We start from the raw sequence: 16,562 nt of genomic DNA on the forward strand, positions 1-16,562 counted from the left end.
GCTCGGTGCCTGCCCTTTCAGACTGTGCTACCACTGGGCCTGTGGGGTTTTGGTTTGAATGCAACCCTGTTTTACTGCTTACCCCTATATTTCCCCTTGTTGTTTTTCTCCTCTCATCCCAAGGTAAATAAATATTTCCCTTTCTTATATCTAGTGTACTTTTCCTGTGGGTGTGTGTGTTCACTCTGGGAGGTTTGGAACAGGTGCCCCTGGGATGGAAGGGATTATTCCTGCGCATGCTTTCTCTTGGCCAGAGCTGCCTGCAGAGCAGACTTCATCTCAGCTACGAGGGCGCTAAAGTTACACTGGTTATGTACTTGTGTTGATAGCCTATGCTGGGGTCTATGCCACTGCATCTTCAGTGCTACTTTTAGCCATGCTAGGTAGATAAAAGCTAGTGCAGGTATGTCTATCCAAGCTACAATCACACCGGTATTTGCAGTGTAGATATACTGTCCGCCTAGAGGTCATATCCCTCTCTGCCACACTTCATCTGTCTTTATCTTTTTAAATTGTTCACTCTTTAGCGTAAGGACTGTGACCTCCTCTGTTTGGAAAGCACCCGGCACAGCGTAGGTCCCACCAAATATCTCAATAGTGAAAAGGTTTTGGGGGAAGGGACAATAATGCTAGAGAAGCTGAGAATCCAAAACAGGATAGGTAAAACAATGTAGGACTGTAGCTCTTTAATAGTTAATATCTTTTAGAAAAACTTACAGAATTTAATAGAAAATTATACGCTTGTGATAGAATTCTGTAGGCTGGTTTAAAAGCCATAAAAAGGATCTTACTATTCTATATATATTTTGAGTAAATTCTATAGAACCCTATTGGTTTCCATCCTTATTAAATTCTATAGAACCTTTTCATAAGGGTGGCTTAAATTGTTGTAATAGCCTATCTTTTCTGCACAGTATAAGTCCTGTTCAATGTTAAAATAATATGAAGTTTTAGTGTTGCAGTACCTGGGGCCACAGGGAATAGTGTCCAAATTAAAAAAAGGCATAAGAAAACCAGACACACAATTGGGAGAGAAGTGCAGATAGTATATTTAAAATTTGGAAATTTACATCAGTACATGAAGAATTCCTGCCTCTCATTGCATATTGAAACATATAACTAGGGCCCTACCAATTTCACGGTCATAGGATTTTAAAAATCTTAAATTTCATGATTTAGGATATTTAAATCTGAAATTTCATGGTATTGTAACTGTAGGGTTCCTGACCCAACTCTGAAGGCAGCAGCACAGAAGTAAGGGTGGCATGGTATGGTATTGCAACCCTTACTTCTGCGCTGCTGCTGGTGATACACAGCCTTCAGAGCTGGCCAACAGCCACTGCTCTCCAGCCACCCAGCTCTGAAGGGAGCGTAGAAGTAAAGGTGGCAATATCACAACCCCCCCACCAGTAATCTTGCGACTACCCCCACAACCCTCTTTTGGGTTGGGACTCCCAGTTTGAGAAACACTGGTCTCCCCTGTGAAATCTGTATAGTATAGGGTAAAAATACACAAGACCAGATTTCACGATCCATAACACGTTTTTCACAGCCATGAATTTGGTAAAACTATATAACATGATAATTCCTGTCAGACAGGGTGTGGATTTTGTTTCTGTAGCAGAAATAGATTGATTTACTAATTGTTCACAGAAGACAGGAGCTTTCTTGCACTATTTCACTCAAGGTTATACAGACAGACTGACAACTGCTCATCTTATAATCACTTGGCCACATTTATGGTCTCAAAGGCTTTGACATCTGGAAACTTGTCACAGGAGAAATTAACAAGCAGTTGCTTGGTTCCACTCTTGGTGGGAATGATTTCAATCGGTACTTTGGAACTCTGCCTGGGCTGTAGTGAGGGCATTCTAAAAAACAGAAACAAAAGGAGAAATATCAGTTGAAAACATCCTTGTATTTTATATTTGAGTTTCCCTGCCAGCCATCCTCCCTATGCATTGCTGTCAGTAGGGAGGAGGAGCTATACAATGGGCTTCCAAAAGGGCCTAAAGGAGTTAAATATCCTATGCTGACTTGAGTACCTAGCTCCTTTCGGCCACTTTGGAGATCCCTACTGTGAGTATGCGATAAACGATTCAGAGTTTTGTTAGCATTTTCACTTCCATTTAAGGATATGCAGGTGTTAGACTAAAGGGCATAGACAAATAGAATTTTTGGCAGGCATCTAGAAGTTTGTGTGTGCAGTTCTGTGAAGGCCAGATGGAGGTATGGCTGCAAATTTACCCTTCATGGTTCTAATGTAAGATACCAGCATTACAAGACATTAATGATCCAAATATACAAGAAAAATCAACTGGATAGCATCTATTGTATTCCAGTTCCTTATAGCTGTCCCATTCCTCATCTATCAGTAGCAAATACACTAGTGCCCCCTAATAAGTAAGGGTTTCAATTTATTGATCTAACCCCTACTGTATTTCTACATCTCCCAAAACAATGACATTTCTTGAATTTCAAAGCCAAGGTTGAAAAATCATATATGCCATTGGTTACTATTTAGGAGAAATAGTCTCTTGTTTTAAAAAAGTATTTATCACAATATTCACCACTCCTTCCATTCTGTCCCTCCATAATTAATATATTTTTATCTCTAAATACACAAATTTTATAGCTTTCAAACTCTTAGCATGGCTGGTTTTCTAAACATTATGATTTAGGTCTGGATTATTAAAACCCAGCCTCTTTGTATCAGTAGTTTTCCCATATACTAGTTGCAGGAGGAATTTTGCACCAGCAGTAGTTGTACATGGAGAGAGATGGGGGTACATTTTTCAGAAGGATGGCCTTCTTTTGAGGGTACAATTTCTGTCTGAAAAATTTGAACTTATTGAAATGTTCACATTTTGAAATGCAGGCACAAATCTGCATACTTGCACCTCTACCTACCTGATATTGGTGAAAATCAGAGAGAGAGACAAATACTCAGATTTGCACACACACACACACAGTTCATTTCAAAAGATTTTAAGAAGGACCCAACGTTAACAGGTACAGCTTTTTTGCGTAGAAACCATCACTTACTCTGTATCATGCCTTGTATAGTAGGGTGTGACCTGGTTGGCACTGCCAGAATATTCAAGTTTAATAGATTGCACCTGCAGACTGGCTGCCAGGGCCTCAGCTCCACTGAATGTTTACCCCACTTATATCATTTAGACTTTTACCCAACATGTGAGTGCAATCAGGTAAATGGGTGAATAAATAGCACCAACTTGTGCCCACAGTTATTGGTACCTACAAACTGCAGTGCCAAAAGAAAGGTCAGGTTCAGGCCTCATTAAAAAACAGTTCTTTTTTTCTTTGAGTCTCATTTCCACAGACAGACCTCCGTGGTCACAGCCAGAAAGAAAAAGGTGTCATGCCAACGTTTGCTTCAAAACCACCCAACCCTAAGTCCTGTTGTGCGTATCTTTTGTGTCAAGAAGTTGATGCTTCTTGTACTTACTCTATCTTGAGCTTTCCTTTCAGCAGGTCACTGCCTTCTGCCTGCAGCACGCAGTTTTTCACCTCTTGATCGAGAGGATTGGTAAATACCACTTCCACATTCACTGGTTCATTCACCTTTGCATCACTGAGCACCTGCACAGACCAAACACTTGCATGATCACATTCTGAAGCAGAAAATGATGTTATGATTCATCAAATGTTAGGCACGCTTAAGACACCTCACCATGGCAGGATGAGAACAGAGCATCTCTCTCAATGGTAAAGACAGTCGATGTAGGAAGCAAAAGATACAATCTAAACCACCTTTCACCTTCCCCTTTCCCCAATGCTAAAGCTGGGCTCAGATTAACTGTGTGAGGCAGCTGAAGCACTCTTTCTCTCCACGTGGCAAAGGGACAGATCTTTACCTGCATGACAAGGTCAGGGTTATCCAGATTGATGTTTCTTCCCACCACCACATCAATCCCACTTTCAACTTGACACAAAGCTGTTACTTGAATCATGTTGTCTCTTGTTAAATTTTGCTGGTACTCAGCATACGTTATCTTAATGGGAAACTGTTTCTCTGAAAGGAAAAAATAACATAAAATTTAAAAAATAAATAGGATGAGATGCACTTGTAAAAGTCTAACAAATGTCATTCACCTAAAATGAGTATTTTCCTATCACCCAGTATCTGGTGCTAGACAGGACATGAGCTTTCCCTGCTTTTCTCTCACTTCTTGCTGCATTGCCTGTCTGGGACTGGACTGGGGTTGATTTCTCTTCTTCAATTCCTTCTGCCTCATTTTCTGCCCCTTTTTTCCTCCCCTTTGTTCTTTCTGGACGGTGATGAAGCAGATAACTTGCCACTTTGCATTTCATTAACTAGTTAGTGTCTATTTAATTGTCATGGGAAAGTCCTCTCAGGCCCTATCCAGGACTAATTCCCTAAGATGCACATCACTTGGACCTGCTTGTGTGTGTGTGTGTGTACTTGCATTTTCTCAAGCTTTCCTCTATCTGCTCTTTATCCAAAGTTATTTTACAGTATTTTCCTTCTGTACTAATAATTCAGGCTTCTTTTTGTTCAAAATATAGTATAAACAGGGCATTTCAGCCACTTTTGAATCAATAATTTCATTCCCCCCTATGAACCAGCTTTCTTCCTTTTACTGTGCTGCTTCTTCCCATTATAAAAATCCATGTAACTTTTCAGAAGCCCTTTGGCTGCCATTAACTCATCTTGCTTTTTTGTTGTCCTTATCTTTTCCATGCTAGCTTCTGTTAACAGAGTATTCTGGTTTACTTGCCACCACCTCTTCATTTCTGGTATGTTTTCCCTGCCCCCCTGTATCTGAGCAGTGTTTGGGAACCATATGGGAAATGTTTTATTTCTTAGATTTTTCTCTTTTAGAGGAACTTTAACCTGCTTTGGATTAATGATGGTGTCTCTTAGGAATCCTCAGCCTCCTTCCATGCTGGAATTTAAGACCCTCTCCCATTGCACCTTTCTTAGTAGATTTCTTCGTTCTCTCAGTTTTGCCACCTTTACGTCTAATTCTCTCATACTGTTATGACAAACTTGTTTCTTTGGTTACACAATTATATGAAAAATTACCTTCTTCAGGAGCAAAAGTATGTGAAAGGGAGTCTTTCCAGACCTCATGAATTGGCTTCCCAGTGTACACGATGGTCCAAGCAGTCATATTTGCCTTTACAGTCTTAGCATCAGAGGTCAAATTTCTGAGAACCAAGATTAGGCTGACATCTTTGCCAATCTCTAAGGAGCCATCCACCTTGAACTTCCCTGAAATGTCAGGCTTTTGATCAATTTCTGGTCGCTTCTCTGATGTGGGATTGAAACCAAATGCTCGACGCAGCTTTGAACGAGCCTTTTCATACACTTCTCTTTCCTTCTGAGAGCCTATGAGAGAGAGAGTGGCCATGAAAATAATAAAAAAACAGTAAAATATGTCCATTTTTAAATGTTGTATGCAGGGTAGTTGTAGCAGCATTGGTCCTAGGATATTTAGAGAGACAACCATCTTGTCTCTCCACTTTTAACTGACAAGCCTGATGCTTACCCAGCAGGATGTAGGGCCCTGGCAGATCTGCCTCCAGGGGAGACAGAGCAAACTGTTTACTGCAGCCACTATTAACCTGTTTGATGAGTGACAGGCATCCATTCATTTCAGAGTTGCTGTCCTTAAACTTGAGAGCATTAAATCTGTTAATTCCAGAGAGGAACTAAAGCTTAGTTCCCAAACCTTCCCTCATCCAACTTTTCCTAGGGCTGTATAAGTGGTAAATATAAATTTCAACTTTCTTCACTTTATTCTGTAACATGAAGCAGCCCTCTAAACTGATGGGATTGACAGGCCTGCAGCTTACGTGAACAGGCCCTACTCTATATGAGGGTTTGAATTATCAGCCCTTCCCCCGTTTAGATATTTTGAATAGCACTCTTTGTGTCTTACTCTTGTTTGCACATGCAAACTTAGCTAACAGATGTTTGTGTTCTGTTTTTTGTACTGGCAAAACTGAAGGTGCAAATTTAGAGGCCAGTTGAGGTCCTTTTAAAAGGATAGCAAACTCCACAAGAAGGGCAATCTGTCTATCTTAGGTTTCAGTACCTGTAAACTATCTAATAACTGTTCAATAGCAAATGCAATTTGAGCAGCCTGTGTTATCATGGACAGGACATGTTTTGCACAATGTAATTAAGAGCAACGTTACCCAGGTCTCATGAGTCAAAACTGACATATCAGAAATGGTATGGCACAATACTATATCTTTTGTCTTCCTCCTTTTCTTAGCGCTGTAGGAGTCAAAAGTGTTACTTTTGCCCTAGCTGTTTGTAGTACTTGCTAAAGTACTGGCTCCTATTACAATGTTTCTACCATTTTAAGAACTAAGCTTTTGTGCTACTATCAAGAAACAGGATTTTCTCTTTACCTTCTGCATATTTGTAATTATTAGTGACATCTACACGGTCATAACTGCCTACTGCCTTGGTGCTGGTGAACTGGCCAACTGACGTGGTCTCAGAAGAGATCGGCTTTGCCTCTCTAGTCCTAATGTCGTAAGTCCAGGTGATACGGTCTGCATTCACCTCAGCAAATACGAATGGAGAGTCATAGTCCAGGTCTACATCGCCTTCTTTGATGGCTATAAGTGAAGCAGGACCACACTGAAATATTCCTAGAGTATCAAGGAAAAGAAAATTAATTAGGGCTGGACTAGTCAAAACACTCTAATAGAATGTAAGCAATGCACATTAGACATAAACTGTGTGTCAAGGACCCCTGAATTATACAGGGGTCCCCCTGCTTTAACATTTTCCTGAATTAAAATCCCTGTACCTTCACTTTGCTCCTGGGGAGTTGCATCCAGAATTTGCCATCCATTGTAGGAGGGCCCCAGGTCACTTCGGATAAACCAGCTTTCATTCCAGACATGGAAATTCCTAGAGACAAGAATAAACGTGGTAAACAACTAATGTGTGACACTTTTGTGTAGCGAGTTTCTGAGGGTCACTGATTGTATCCACTTCTATAACCCCAGATTCTCTCATCTGACCAAATTGTTCAAGCTGAAGGACCAGCCAAACAAACAAAAACAGAAGCTTCATGTTGCCTGTGAGGTTCCTTGAGCCAGGAACCAGTTTGGCCCAGGACACAACTCACTGCAGCTTTAGGGGAGTTCTAAATTATGTTCAGCTGTTTACAGCCCCAAAAGCATATTGTGGCAGCCAGGGATTACAGGAGTACAGCAGTGTTCTGGCCACATCCTGTGAACTGGGAGTTGCCAGTAGAGTGATCCCAAAACTTCCCTTCCCCTAGGGGAACCCTCAGGTTGCTGATGAAGATGGCTTTCTGGCTACTCTTTGCTGCTAGCAGAAAGAGCATATGGGAGAATGGGGTCTATAAATACATTAAATGGCTGCACAACTTAATACATTTCCTAGCCACACATTATACCCCCTAACAAAGCATTCTCAGTGAGGCATGGTTTCCCAATGGTTTCTGTATTGGTCTCTAATAGCTAAGAAAATAACAAAATGGTAAATGAAACAGCATAAATATTAATTACTTTATTGCTGTTATAAGCTATGTGAAATAAGAAATTAACCTGATTCTGGATCAGGCATGTCTCAGCAAGTAATGGTCCTCATTAAGGGCCCTCAACACTTCCAGCCTCCCACTAATTTACAGGAAATGCACTCCTTGTCTGTCATTTATAGCTTACTATAGCAAATGTAATTCTGTATATGTTCTCTCCTGAGACTGAATATTTCAGACTTGATCCTGAGATTCTCAACCTGAAGTTCTGGATGGGAGTTTCATTGGGAAATGTAAAATCAACAAGAATTTTATGTCTGAGATAACTGAAAACAATCCCAGACGTTTTATAAAAAGCGACAGAGTCCTGTGGCACCTTATAGACTAGCAGACAAAATGGGTATTCACCCATGAAAGCTTATGCTCCAATACATCTGTTAGCCTATAAGGTGCCACAGGACTCTTTGTCGCTTTTTACAGATCCAGAATAACACAGCTACCCCTCTGATACTAGACATTTTATAGTTGTACAGGAAGCCTTGGACCTGATTTTGAAAGGTTCTGAGCACTCTGAGCTTTCACTGGGTTCAACAGTGTGCCCTGGAGCACGAGGACTGAAATGATGCCTGGTCCTTGCACCCAGGATGCTCTCCCTTCCTGAGCACCTCTACAGGTGTACAGCATAATCTCACGCTAAATTTGTATCTTAATTTATGCATCTACCATTTAATTGTGGGCATAATTCTGAGGATTTTCACCCCAGTGACCTGATATGGGGACAAGTTATACCTGTATAAAGGAAGCCTGTGTCCTGGTCATGTGAAAGTTCACATCTTAATGTACACCCATAGGTGCTGGAACTAAGGATGCTGGGGGTGCTGCAACACCCCCTGGCTTGAAGTGGTTTCCATTATATCCAAGTTTGCAGTTTGGTTCAATGGCTCTTGGCACCCCCCCCATAAAAATTGTTCCAGCACCACTGTGTGCACCCTTTTAAAAATCTAGACCCAAATTAATCAAGTCCCATTTTGTGATATTTTCAGGTTGACACCTTAGATTTTTGTATCCACTTTGGTCCTGTAGCTGTAATACTGTTATAACTCTTTCTAACTTAGCTTCAAGTGACTGTCGTAACTCTTTGTTAAATTACACTCTGTATTAAATGAGGTACATGTAGATTAAATAGTATTGATCATTGAGAATTGTTCTGCTCTTTGGAGAGAGAGAGAGAGAGACACCATAATTTGGGTGTGAAGATTGGGGTAATCCTAGCTGGTGGTTTCCATACTTTTTATCCTTTTGTTATTTATTTAATGATGTGTGTCTTGTTTTGAGTTGCAGCTTTAACTATACGTTAACAATATGTTTAGTGTGGGAATCTATGCACTTTGGTTGAGGAGTCTGTATCTATCCCGTCAATGCACGGGACCAAATCATGCCTTTGACTTGCATCTATAAGTCACGGTGATGTCAATGCTTAATACTGCAGATATTTAGAAGAGTAGTTGGTTACCAGATGCTGTCCTCCCCTATTTTCAGAGGATTTCCAGACTCATCATAATATTCATCCACACTCAGGTTTCTATCTGTGTCATGGGCGGAGTTGAAATTTGAAATCATACGAGTAGGAATCCCCAGACACCTGAGTGCTAAAGAAACCAAAACAAACAATTAAAAACCTGCATTTCTGAGATACAAAGTTTCTATGCTACTATCCTCCACTAATATTTCTGGATAGTGATCCTGGCCAAACCAGGCTCTGACATTGTCAGTGCTTTGAAACAGGCCTCAGTATATAGTGTTTAGCATTTCCCATAATGGAGCCTGTGCAACAAACACATCTGTGTTAATGAAACATACCTGTGGTCAGCACTGATGCAAAAACCCAGCATTGTCCAAATTTAACAGGTTTAAATCCTGAATCCTTCCACTTTCGCAGGATTTCAACGCTTCCATTCCAACTGCTTGGACTTGTTCCACCAGAGTAATTTCCACTCCAGTTTCCCCATATCACCCCATTATCATTATTACCATTGACCTGGAAAAAAATATACCCTAGATTAACACATAGCATGGTTTGCAGTAGAAGAAGGAAAGGAGGGAGAAACAGCCCTGTGTGGCATATAGTACTATTTAATACTTCTTATAACTGTTATGTAAGTGCTTTTTCATCAGTAGATCTCAGTGCAACACAGTCTTTACTATATTGATCCCCAGAATGCTCTTGTGTCATAGGACACTACTATAACTCCATTTTACAGGTGGGGAACTGGGGCACAGAGAGGCTGAGTGACTTGCCCAAGGTCACACAGGGAGACTGTGGCAGAGGAAGGAACCGAACCTGGGTCTCCCAAGTCTTAGGCTAGTGCCCTAATCATTGGACAAGGGGCAAAGCTACTGCTTCAGGGAACTGGCTTGCCACAAAGAAGGCATCTTATTTTAAGGGAAGTAGTAGATGTATTTAATCAAGAAATTAAAATATGTAGCCCCCTCTGCTCCTCCCACCCAAAAATAACAGCAGTAGGTCAAAGCACTTTACAGAACTGTAAGTGCATCATATCCAGATCCATGTGCCAGCTGTAGATGTACTCCCCCAGCTTGAAACACGCTTAAGTTTCAGCACCAACAAGCCCTTATGTGGGGAGATGTATATCACAACTTGGAGCAGCTTCATGGTTTTAAACTGAAAGTACTAGAAAAAAATTCTTGGCTGGATGCAAAAATCTTAATGCTATTTATGTCTCCTGCTTTTATTGCTACCTTTTATAAACTTTTAAGTCAATTTAGTGCTCGTGGAAGGAATGTTAGCCCTGGAGAATAAAATCATCTACTGCAGGGGCAGAGCAACTGGAGAGATCAGGAGTAACATCTAGGATGCTGTGGAAGAGCCTTCTCAATTTAAAAAAAAAAAAATCCCTTGCCTATAGAACTCCTTACCAGAAGTGATCAAATAAGCCAAAATGTAAGACTACCAGGAATGACCTCTGTAAATACCACCAGACCCACTCTCACTCTCTGTTTAAGGGGGAGGAAATTGAGTTATGAACTCTTTATTTTGTCTGACAACTGGATACCAAAGTGACACAGATGTCTCAGAAATACCATAGACTAAGAAGAACTTGCAGGCACAAATCGGGCAGTTATCCATCACTGTGGTTTCTGAGCCACACAAACGGAAGATACTTCCCTGTGAGGGTAAATCCACTATCTGCTTTTAAAGAAACTGTTAGTGGATTTGGCTTTTGCAATGTTTCTAATGCTGAGTAAATCAACCCTTTTCTTACCATGGCACTGAGCACACGGCCCACGTATTTGGGATCATTTCTGCGAGACGCATCAGTGGCAGGGTCTTTACGGTAGTTTAGGCTTCTATCCAGTATGGAAAGGCAGATATTCAGAATGTCTCCTTGAAACTGTGTTTTAAAACAAAGTTAATATATAGGTGATGCAAATTGTTCTTCCTTATAAATCTTAAGGGTACAATAGTCTAAATCAGTATTTGAAATAATAGTCTACATATTTCTTAACGAGCCATTCTAGCTCCAACATAAATTATGGGCTTGGTGCAGGAGTTACTGGATACAAATATCTGGCCTGTGTCATTCAGAAGGTCAAACTAGATGATCACAATGGTCCTTTCAGACCTCAACATTTATGACTGTGTAATAAGAGTTGGGATAGTGCTGCCCAGCATCACAGCAGTTATGTCTGTGTACAGTGTTATCCAGCAGAGACTTTAAAACATTTACAGCTGAACTAAGGGAGTCCTGGTTTATGAGAAATGGCCAGTTATTGATACTGACCTTTATGTGAATTGATATAAAGTGGGGCATGAGATGAGGCCTGATGCCTGTGACCAGGCTCCTGTTGTCCAGATAAGTCACTGGAAGGTGCAGAGAAACATGGCTAGTGGCTGCCAGTGCCCCAGAAGGTGTCTCAAAGATAGTGCAGTATATAATGCAGCACAAAGTATGAACTAGAAAGAGCAGGCAAGGTACTGATCTAGCTTGTGAGAAGATAGGAGGCCCAAACACCAAGTTCTTCACTTTGCATTTACCTGGCCATAATTCCAGCCCATCTTGCTAATATGGTTTATGTTGCCCACAAAGACAATTCCAAACTCTTCCAGCACGTACTCCTTGCGCTCAGTGCTGTCAGACATAAACACATCATCTCCTGAAAATCCAAAGCAGAGGTGCTGTAAAACCACAATGAGGCAGGGGTTTGAAAGCCTCAGATGAGCTCCTGTAAACACCCATCTGCTCTGCTTTCAATGTTATCAATAAATTTTAGAAATTCAACCCTTTTGCAGTTGTGGGGTGAAGAAAGAGAGATGGGGGATAGCGAAGACACACCCGTGGCTAAGTCTCTGTCCTGCAGGGGAAAGTTAGTGTGGGATAGATTCAGGGCCTTGTCTTTTTTTCCTCAGGGATAGTACAGTGCCTAGTAGTGCCCAGTCTCTGCTCTTCTATGGTGGTGCTGAGCTGTGGGGGAGACAGGGCTCAGTCTACGCCTTTCAGGGTAAGGCCTCTCTGGTAGGACTCCATAATCACACACAAGCTACAGAGTGAACATGATGAGTTTGTAGCTTCCCCGTTGGGAATCTCCCAGGACCCTGACTCTGCACAGAGAGGAGGTGGGGTGACATTCAGCTGGTTTTTTTGGTCACTGGAAGGTATTAGGACACTCTTAATTCCCACTCTTGGCGCTCAGTGTTAGGGTACATATCGTTACTGTTCAGTACATCAGATGGGCAAGCTACACATATTAAAGCTGCAGTGAGTTACTTAGAAAGCAACCCAAGGTGTCTGTACCTGAAGACCAAGGGTTAAAGAGCAGAACGAATGTTCCGAGGCTCCTACGGGAGGCACTACCACCTGAGGCAGGCTGCACGCTCAGTTTGTAGCGTCCGATGGCAGCATTAGCTGGGCTGGAAATAGAGATGCTGACGGAGCTGGAGTTGGTGGGTTGTTGGACTGCACTCCAGGTACTATTGCTCGCTGTGCTGGAGATGTCAAATACAGCCTGGGTCTTCGCTTGCAGTGACGGTTTTGGCCCTTTCAAAGGGGATTAAGAACATTGAGATTTCTCCTGCACTCTGAAACCACGTACAATTTCTATTCAACCCAGCAGAGGCAACCCGTGATGAGTGAGATTGTACCATTTGTCAGCATGTTATAGACAAATTGATGCCAAATACCATTAGCTTAAGTGAGTCATACATTTAACAACCTGCACAATTACCTGGATAGGTACAATTGTGTTAACAATGGCTCTGAGGGGATAAGTTCGTGTGGGCATTATTACCTCCTTCTGACAGGCCGAGTGGGCATCTGCGGGGGGAGGACATCACCAGTCTATGGGGCAGCAACCTGTTTGTGTGAGGGACTGAAGTGGGGGCATTACCTGTTTCTGCAATGAATGTTAAGCTCTCTCCAGTCTGCAGTGCTCTGTTGAAGGTCAGGATGATAGTGAAGGCCTGTCCTCTCCTCACAATCAGCTCTGTGCTGGAGTATTTATCAGTATGGTGTGCACCCGCATTTGCTTCAAGCTGCCAGTTGATATTTGTGAATGTCAGAGCTGTGAGAAGAAGGGGAAAAAAAGTGAGGAGAATCCCAAGGCCTTGTGGGGGCAGAGGAGTCTCTAGGGATGGACAGAAAAAAATCTCCGGCATCTTCTTTGGAGTTGTCACCTGTACTTAAAACATGTACTTGGGGCAATGGGAGGCAATTTGATGGAGGAGGTTCTTCCTGTGTTTGTGTCTCCATCACACAGAGGAACAAATTGTTCATTTTGAAAGCATTTTATCTAGCTTCTTGGGAGATGGCATCTCTCAAAGCAGAGACTGTTGTAGCTAGTGCTGACTAAAATAGAACAAGAGTTGGTTAATGCAGTACTAGAGGGAGGCTGGGAAAGCATCTGAGAGGAGAGAGATGGTGGAGTTGAGAGTGAGTTGCTTGAATAAAGAATGCAGTTTTAATTCTACTGACTGCTTCTTTCAGTCAAAATACAACATACTGGCTGTGATGTGAGGCTGAAAATTTGAGGTATAAAGCAGGGTCATACAGGGGAATCCTCTTGGCCTCTGGGAAGGAAGCAGGGGATTCCAAAAACCTATAGAGCTGAGCCATGTTGCTGTATTTTAAACAGTGATGTGACTCGCTTCTGCAGCAAACTCAGCCCCTGTGGCTCCAAAGAGCAGGAAGTCAGCTCAGGTCTCTGACACATCAAGACAAGGCACCTGTTTAGACCTTGGGGTCAGATTTAACATGGTCATCCAGGACCCTTCAGAATTAGATCTGATTTTGTTTAGGCATTTGTCTCCATCTCTCTCCCGTGCATATCACTTACAATATCAATTGCACAAGTGCAGTGTAGATAATATACAGAAGATGCGACCTCCAGCTAATACTGCATACTCTACTTACAAGTGAGAAGTGTCTCTTGTAATCACCATTCTACATGGCAGTGAATGTTTTCTCTAGGGTTTGGATCCAATATCTGCTTTGCATTTCCTTGAGCCCCCGCTTTATGGTTCTAGTGTCCACACAAGATATTCTGAGTATGACTCATACCTTAATTGTTTGTTATGCTACTAGGGCTGAAGGCTGAACAATGTCAGCCTATGACTGAGAGGAGATTGTGAAACAAGCAGCTGAATCCTTGACCGTTGGGATGTAGCAGGGGCTCCATGAACCCCCTTCTGGACACTGCTAAATTAGCCCTGCCAGAAATGATTTACCTGGGTTCATTTGGATCTGCTGAAGAGCAAAATATTTCCTTTAAAATAGCCCTGATAGCACCAAGTGGCAGGTCCTGCATTTAAACAGCACCATGGGGAGGATCCCCCACACCTTTTCCCCAGGTCTACACCCCTTCCTCAGATCCCACAAATGTAACACTGGTCTGGGCTGTGAATGTGCTCTGAGTGTTTCACAAAAAGTCTGACCACATCCACCAAGTGCTAGCTTGTTTGTCAGGTGGGGCTGTCTCTTCCTCCAGTTAGGATTATGAGAATGAGTTTTGTTTAAATGGAGAAAATCACAAATGGACAGATTCCCTATTCTCCCCTGCTTCCTTCTCTGAGCATATGCCCTGGAGGTTTAGTGGAAAATATTTGTGAAGCCACTTGTTAAAATATTGGTGTGGAAGCAGAGAAAGAACTGACAGGAAGGGGATGCAATGCATGACAGTTCTTTCTCTGCTTCCACTTGGCTATGATGTTGGTACATCATTGTGCAAGTGTTACACTGAGGAAATTGTGGATTTGTGGTTATTTCCCTGTTGCTGCAATCTGTGGTTGTTTTTACTGTCCAGTTTTAACACATACTCCTTCTGTTAACAAAGAGCTCTCTTAAACCGCCCAGTAGCATTTTTCATGGCTGTTTACTTAAGCAATATTTAATGGTGCAGATTTTTTGGTACCTGCCCATAATACACATCTGATCCCTTTCCAACCCTCCTGCTTCTCAGTTCATTTCTTAGAGGTGAACATTTAGATGAATGGAATGTCAGAACCCACCTGTACATTTAGAAATTCTTCAAGTGGGCACTGGCAGGCCACACACTGCACTTTCACCAACAAGTTAGGAAGCATTGGCAGAATGAATCCACGAGGAATATGCCAAGAAAGTAAGTGGTTCAAATCACCCCAAGAAATTGTGTGTGTTGGTTTTTTTTTTTTCAACATCTTGTATAGATAAAATGCATGGCTTTTAGAGTCCATGGACCTGATTCTCTTCTCACTTCCCCTGTGTAGCTCCATTGACCTCAGTGGATTTACTCTTCATTTACATCTGAGAGGAAAATCAAGCTCTTTGTTTCTGCTCTTTGGACACTGTTCTCTGTGTCTCTTATCAGTTTCACCAAGTGATGGTTCCGATTCACCTTATGCCTGCAGAGCCCAGGCTCCAAACTCTGGCAAAGAGGGTATGCCAAGAGAGAGGCACAATCTCTCTCCAGGCTAGACTTCACTGCTGGGGCTCATGTGAAGCCCTGTCTAGATTTAAAGGTGCTGTCCCCATTAGGTACAGTTACTCCTGCAAGTACAAGGGGTGCAATGTACACTCCCTGCACCAAAAGGATGGTATTTAGCCCTGTATATGTGCTCAACACACAAACACTTACTTCATCTACCATAAATGCCTATATTAGTAATAGTTAGCTTTGATTCATAGCTCTAGCTTGCCTTCTAAATTCCTAATATTTAACCTGACCAGCATAAAATAGTAACATTCTGTACACTTTGGTAAATTCTTGGGTGATACATCTAATGGTGGTTCTAGTGGTTCTCCTCAACCCATTGTGCTCTGCATCTGTTTTGTAATACTGTACTCTAGTATTACAATGTATGGAATATTTATTTTCTCTGTTGTATTAAAAATTTAGGAAAATAAATGTTTAAAATGTTACCAGTTATACAACTTATTCCAAATCCCAGAATATAGAGTATGCAATACTTAGAGCCCTTTGCAACAAACCCCCACTAAATAAACCATCCCGATAAGGGAACATAACCTTATTCAGTTGCTTGCAGGTTATTTATTGAGAGACTTGTTTTTTACTCACCAGCCATGGTTTCTTGCTATTCTGCGACTCGTGTTCTGTGTTCCTCTGAGCAGTTATGGTGCTGTATGATAAGGCAAGCTGTGTTTGAAACAGCCTTTATAGAAAAAACCTTGGGCCTCTCCTTCTGTGCAAACCAATTACAATTCAGATGAGGTGGGTGAGGCACTCAGACAATGAGTTTAAATTTTCAGATGACAGTATGCTATCTCATAGGCTCTAAAGTCACTATAGTTATGCAAGACAGGAGGAAAAGCCAGGGTAGTGGAAGCTACAAGTTACTTGTTCAGAGGGAACTGACTTAGTAAGAAAGGAGTTTCAGGTATAGTGATGTATCACTTCTAGGGATGAGGAAGAGTAATTCTTGAGTCAGTAAGAATTAATACCTTTTCCTTATATGTTCTATAGGCAATTATATAATGTATAGGTCTTTTTTTCTTGCTGTATGCTCAAAGCAGAGCTTCCAGCTCCTCAGAACTAGGG

At 41.8% G+C, this 16,562-nt stretch overlaps 1 protein-coding gene across 1 annotated transcript; it reads right to left on the reverse strand.

The window, feature by feature from the left end:
* Window positions 1-1,025: 1,025 nt before the first annotated feature.
* Window positions 1,026-16,222, reverse strand: LOC101931706 (protein-glutamine gamma-glutamyltransferase E-like). The gene is made up of 13 exons (XM_005304813.5): window positions 16,083-16,222; window positions 12,921-13,094; window positions 12,329-12,571; window positions 11,572-11,690; window positions 10,799-10,927; window positions 9,375-9,552; window positions 9,028-9,163; window positions 6,816-6,919; window positions 6,409-6,654; window positions 5,072-5,377; window positions 3,879-4,036; window positions 3,470-3,603; window positions 1,026-1,871 (listed from the first exon to the last, which is right to left on the reverse strand). Exons 1-13 carry the CDS (start codon window positions 16,087-16,089, stop codon window positions 1,724-1,726), a joined length of 2,082 nt encoding a protein of 693 aa, XP_005304870.1. The 5' UTR covers window positions 16,090-16,222; the 3' UTR covers window positions 1,026-1,723.
* Window positions 16,223-16,562: the final 340 nt, after the last annotated feature.

Source organism: Chrysemys picta, chromosome 13 (genome assembly GCF_011386835.1).
Source record: "Chrysemys picta bellii isolate R12L10 chromosome 13, ASM1138683v2, whole genome shotgun sequence".
Lineage (NCBI taxonomy): Eukaryota > Metazoa > Chordata > Testudines > Emydidae > Chrysemys > Chrysemys picta.

Coding starts and splice junctions, on each gene's coding strand:
- LOC101931706 (XM_005304813.5), bottom strand. Junction 11,691..12,328: donor CTTTAACCCTTGGTCTTCAG/GTACAGACACCT, acceptor TTGGATTTTCAG/GAGATGATGTGTTTATGTCT. Junction 4,037..5,071: donor TACTTTTGCTCCTGAAGAAG/GTAATTTTTCAT, acceptor TTTTCCTTTCAG/AGAAACAGTTTCCCATTAAG.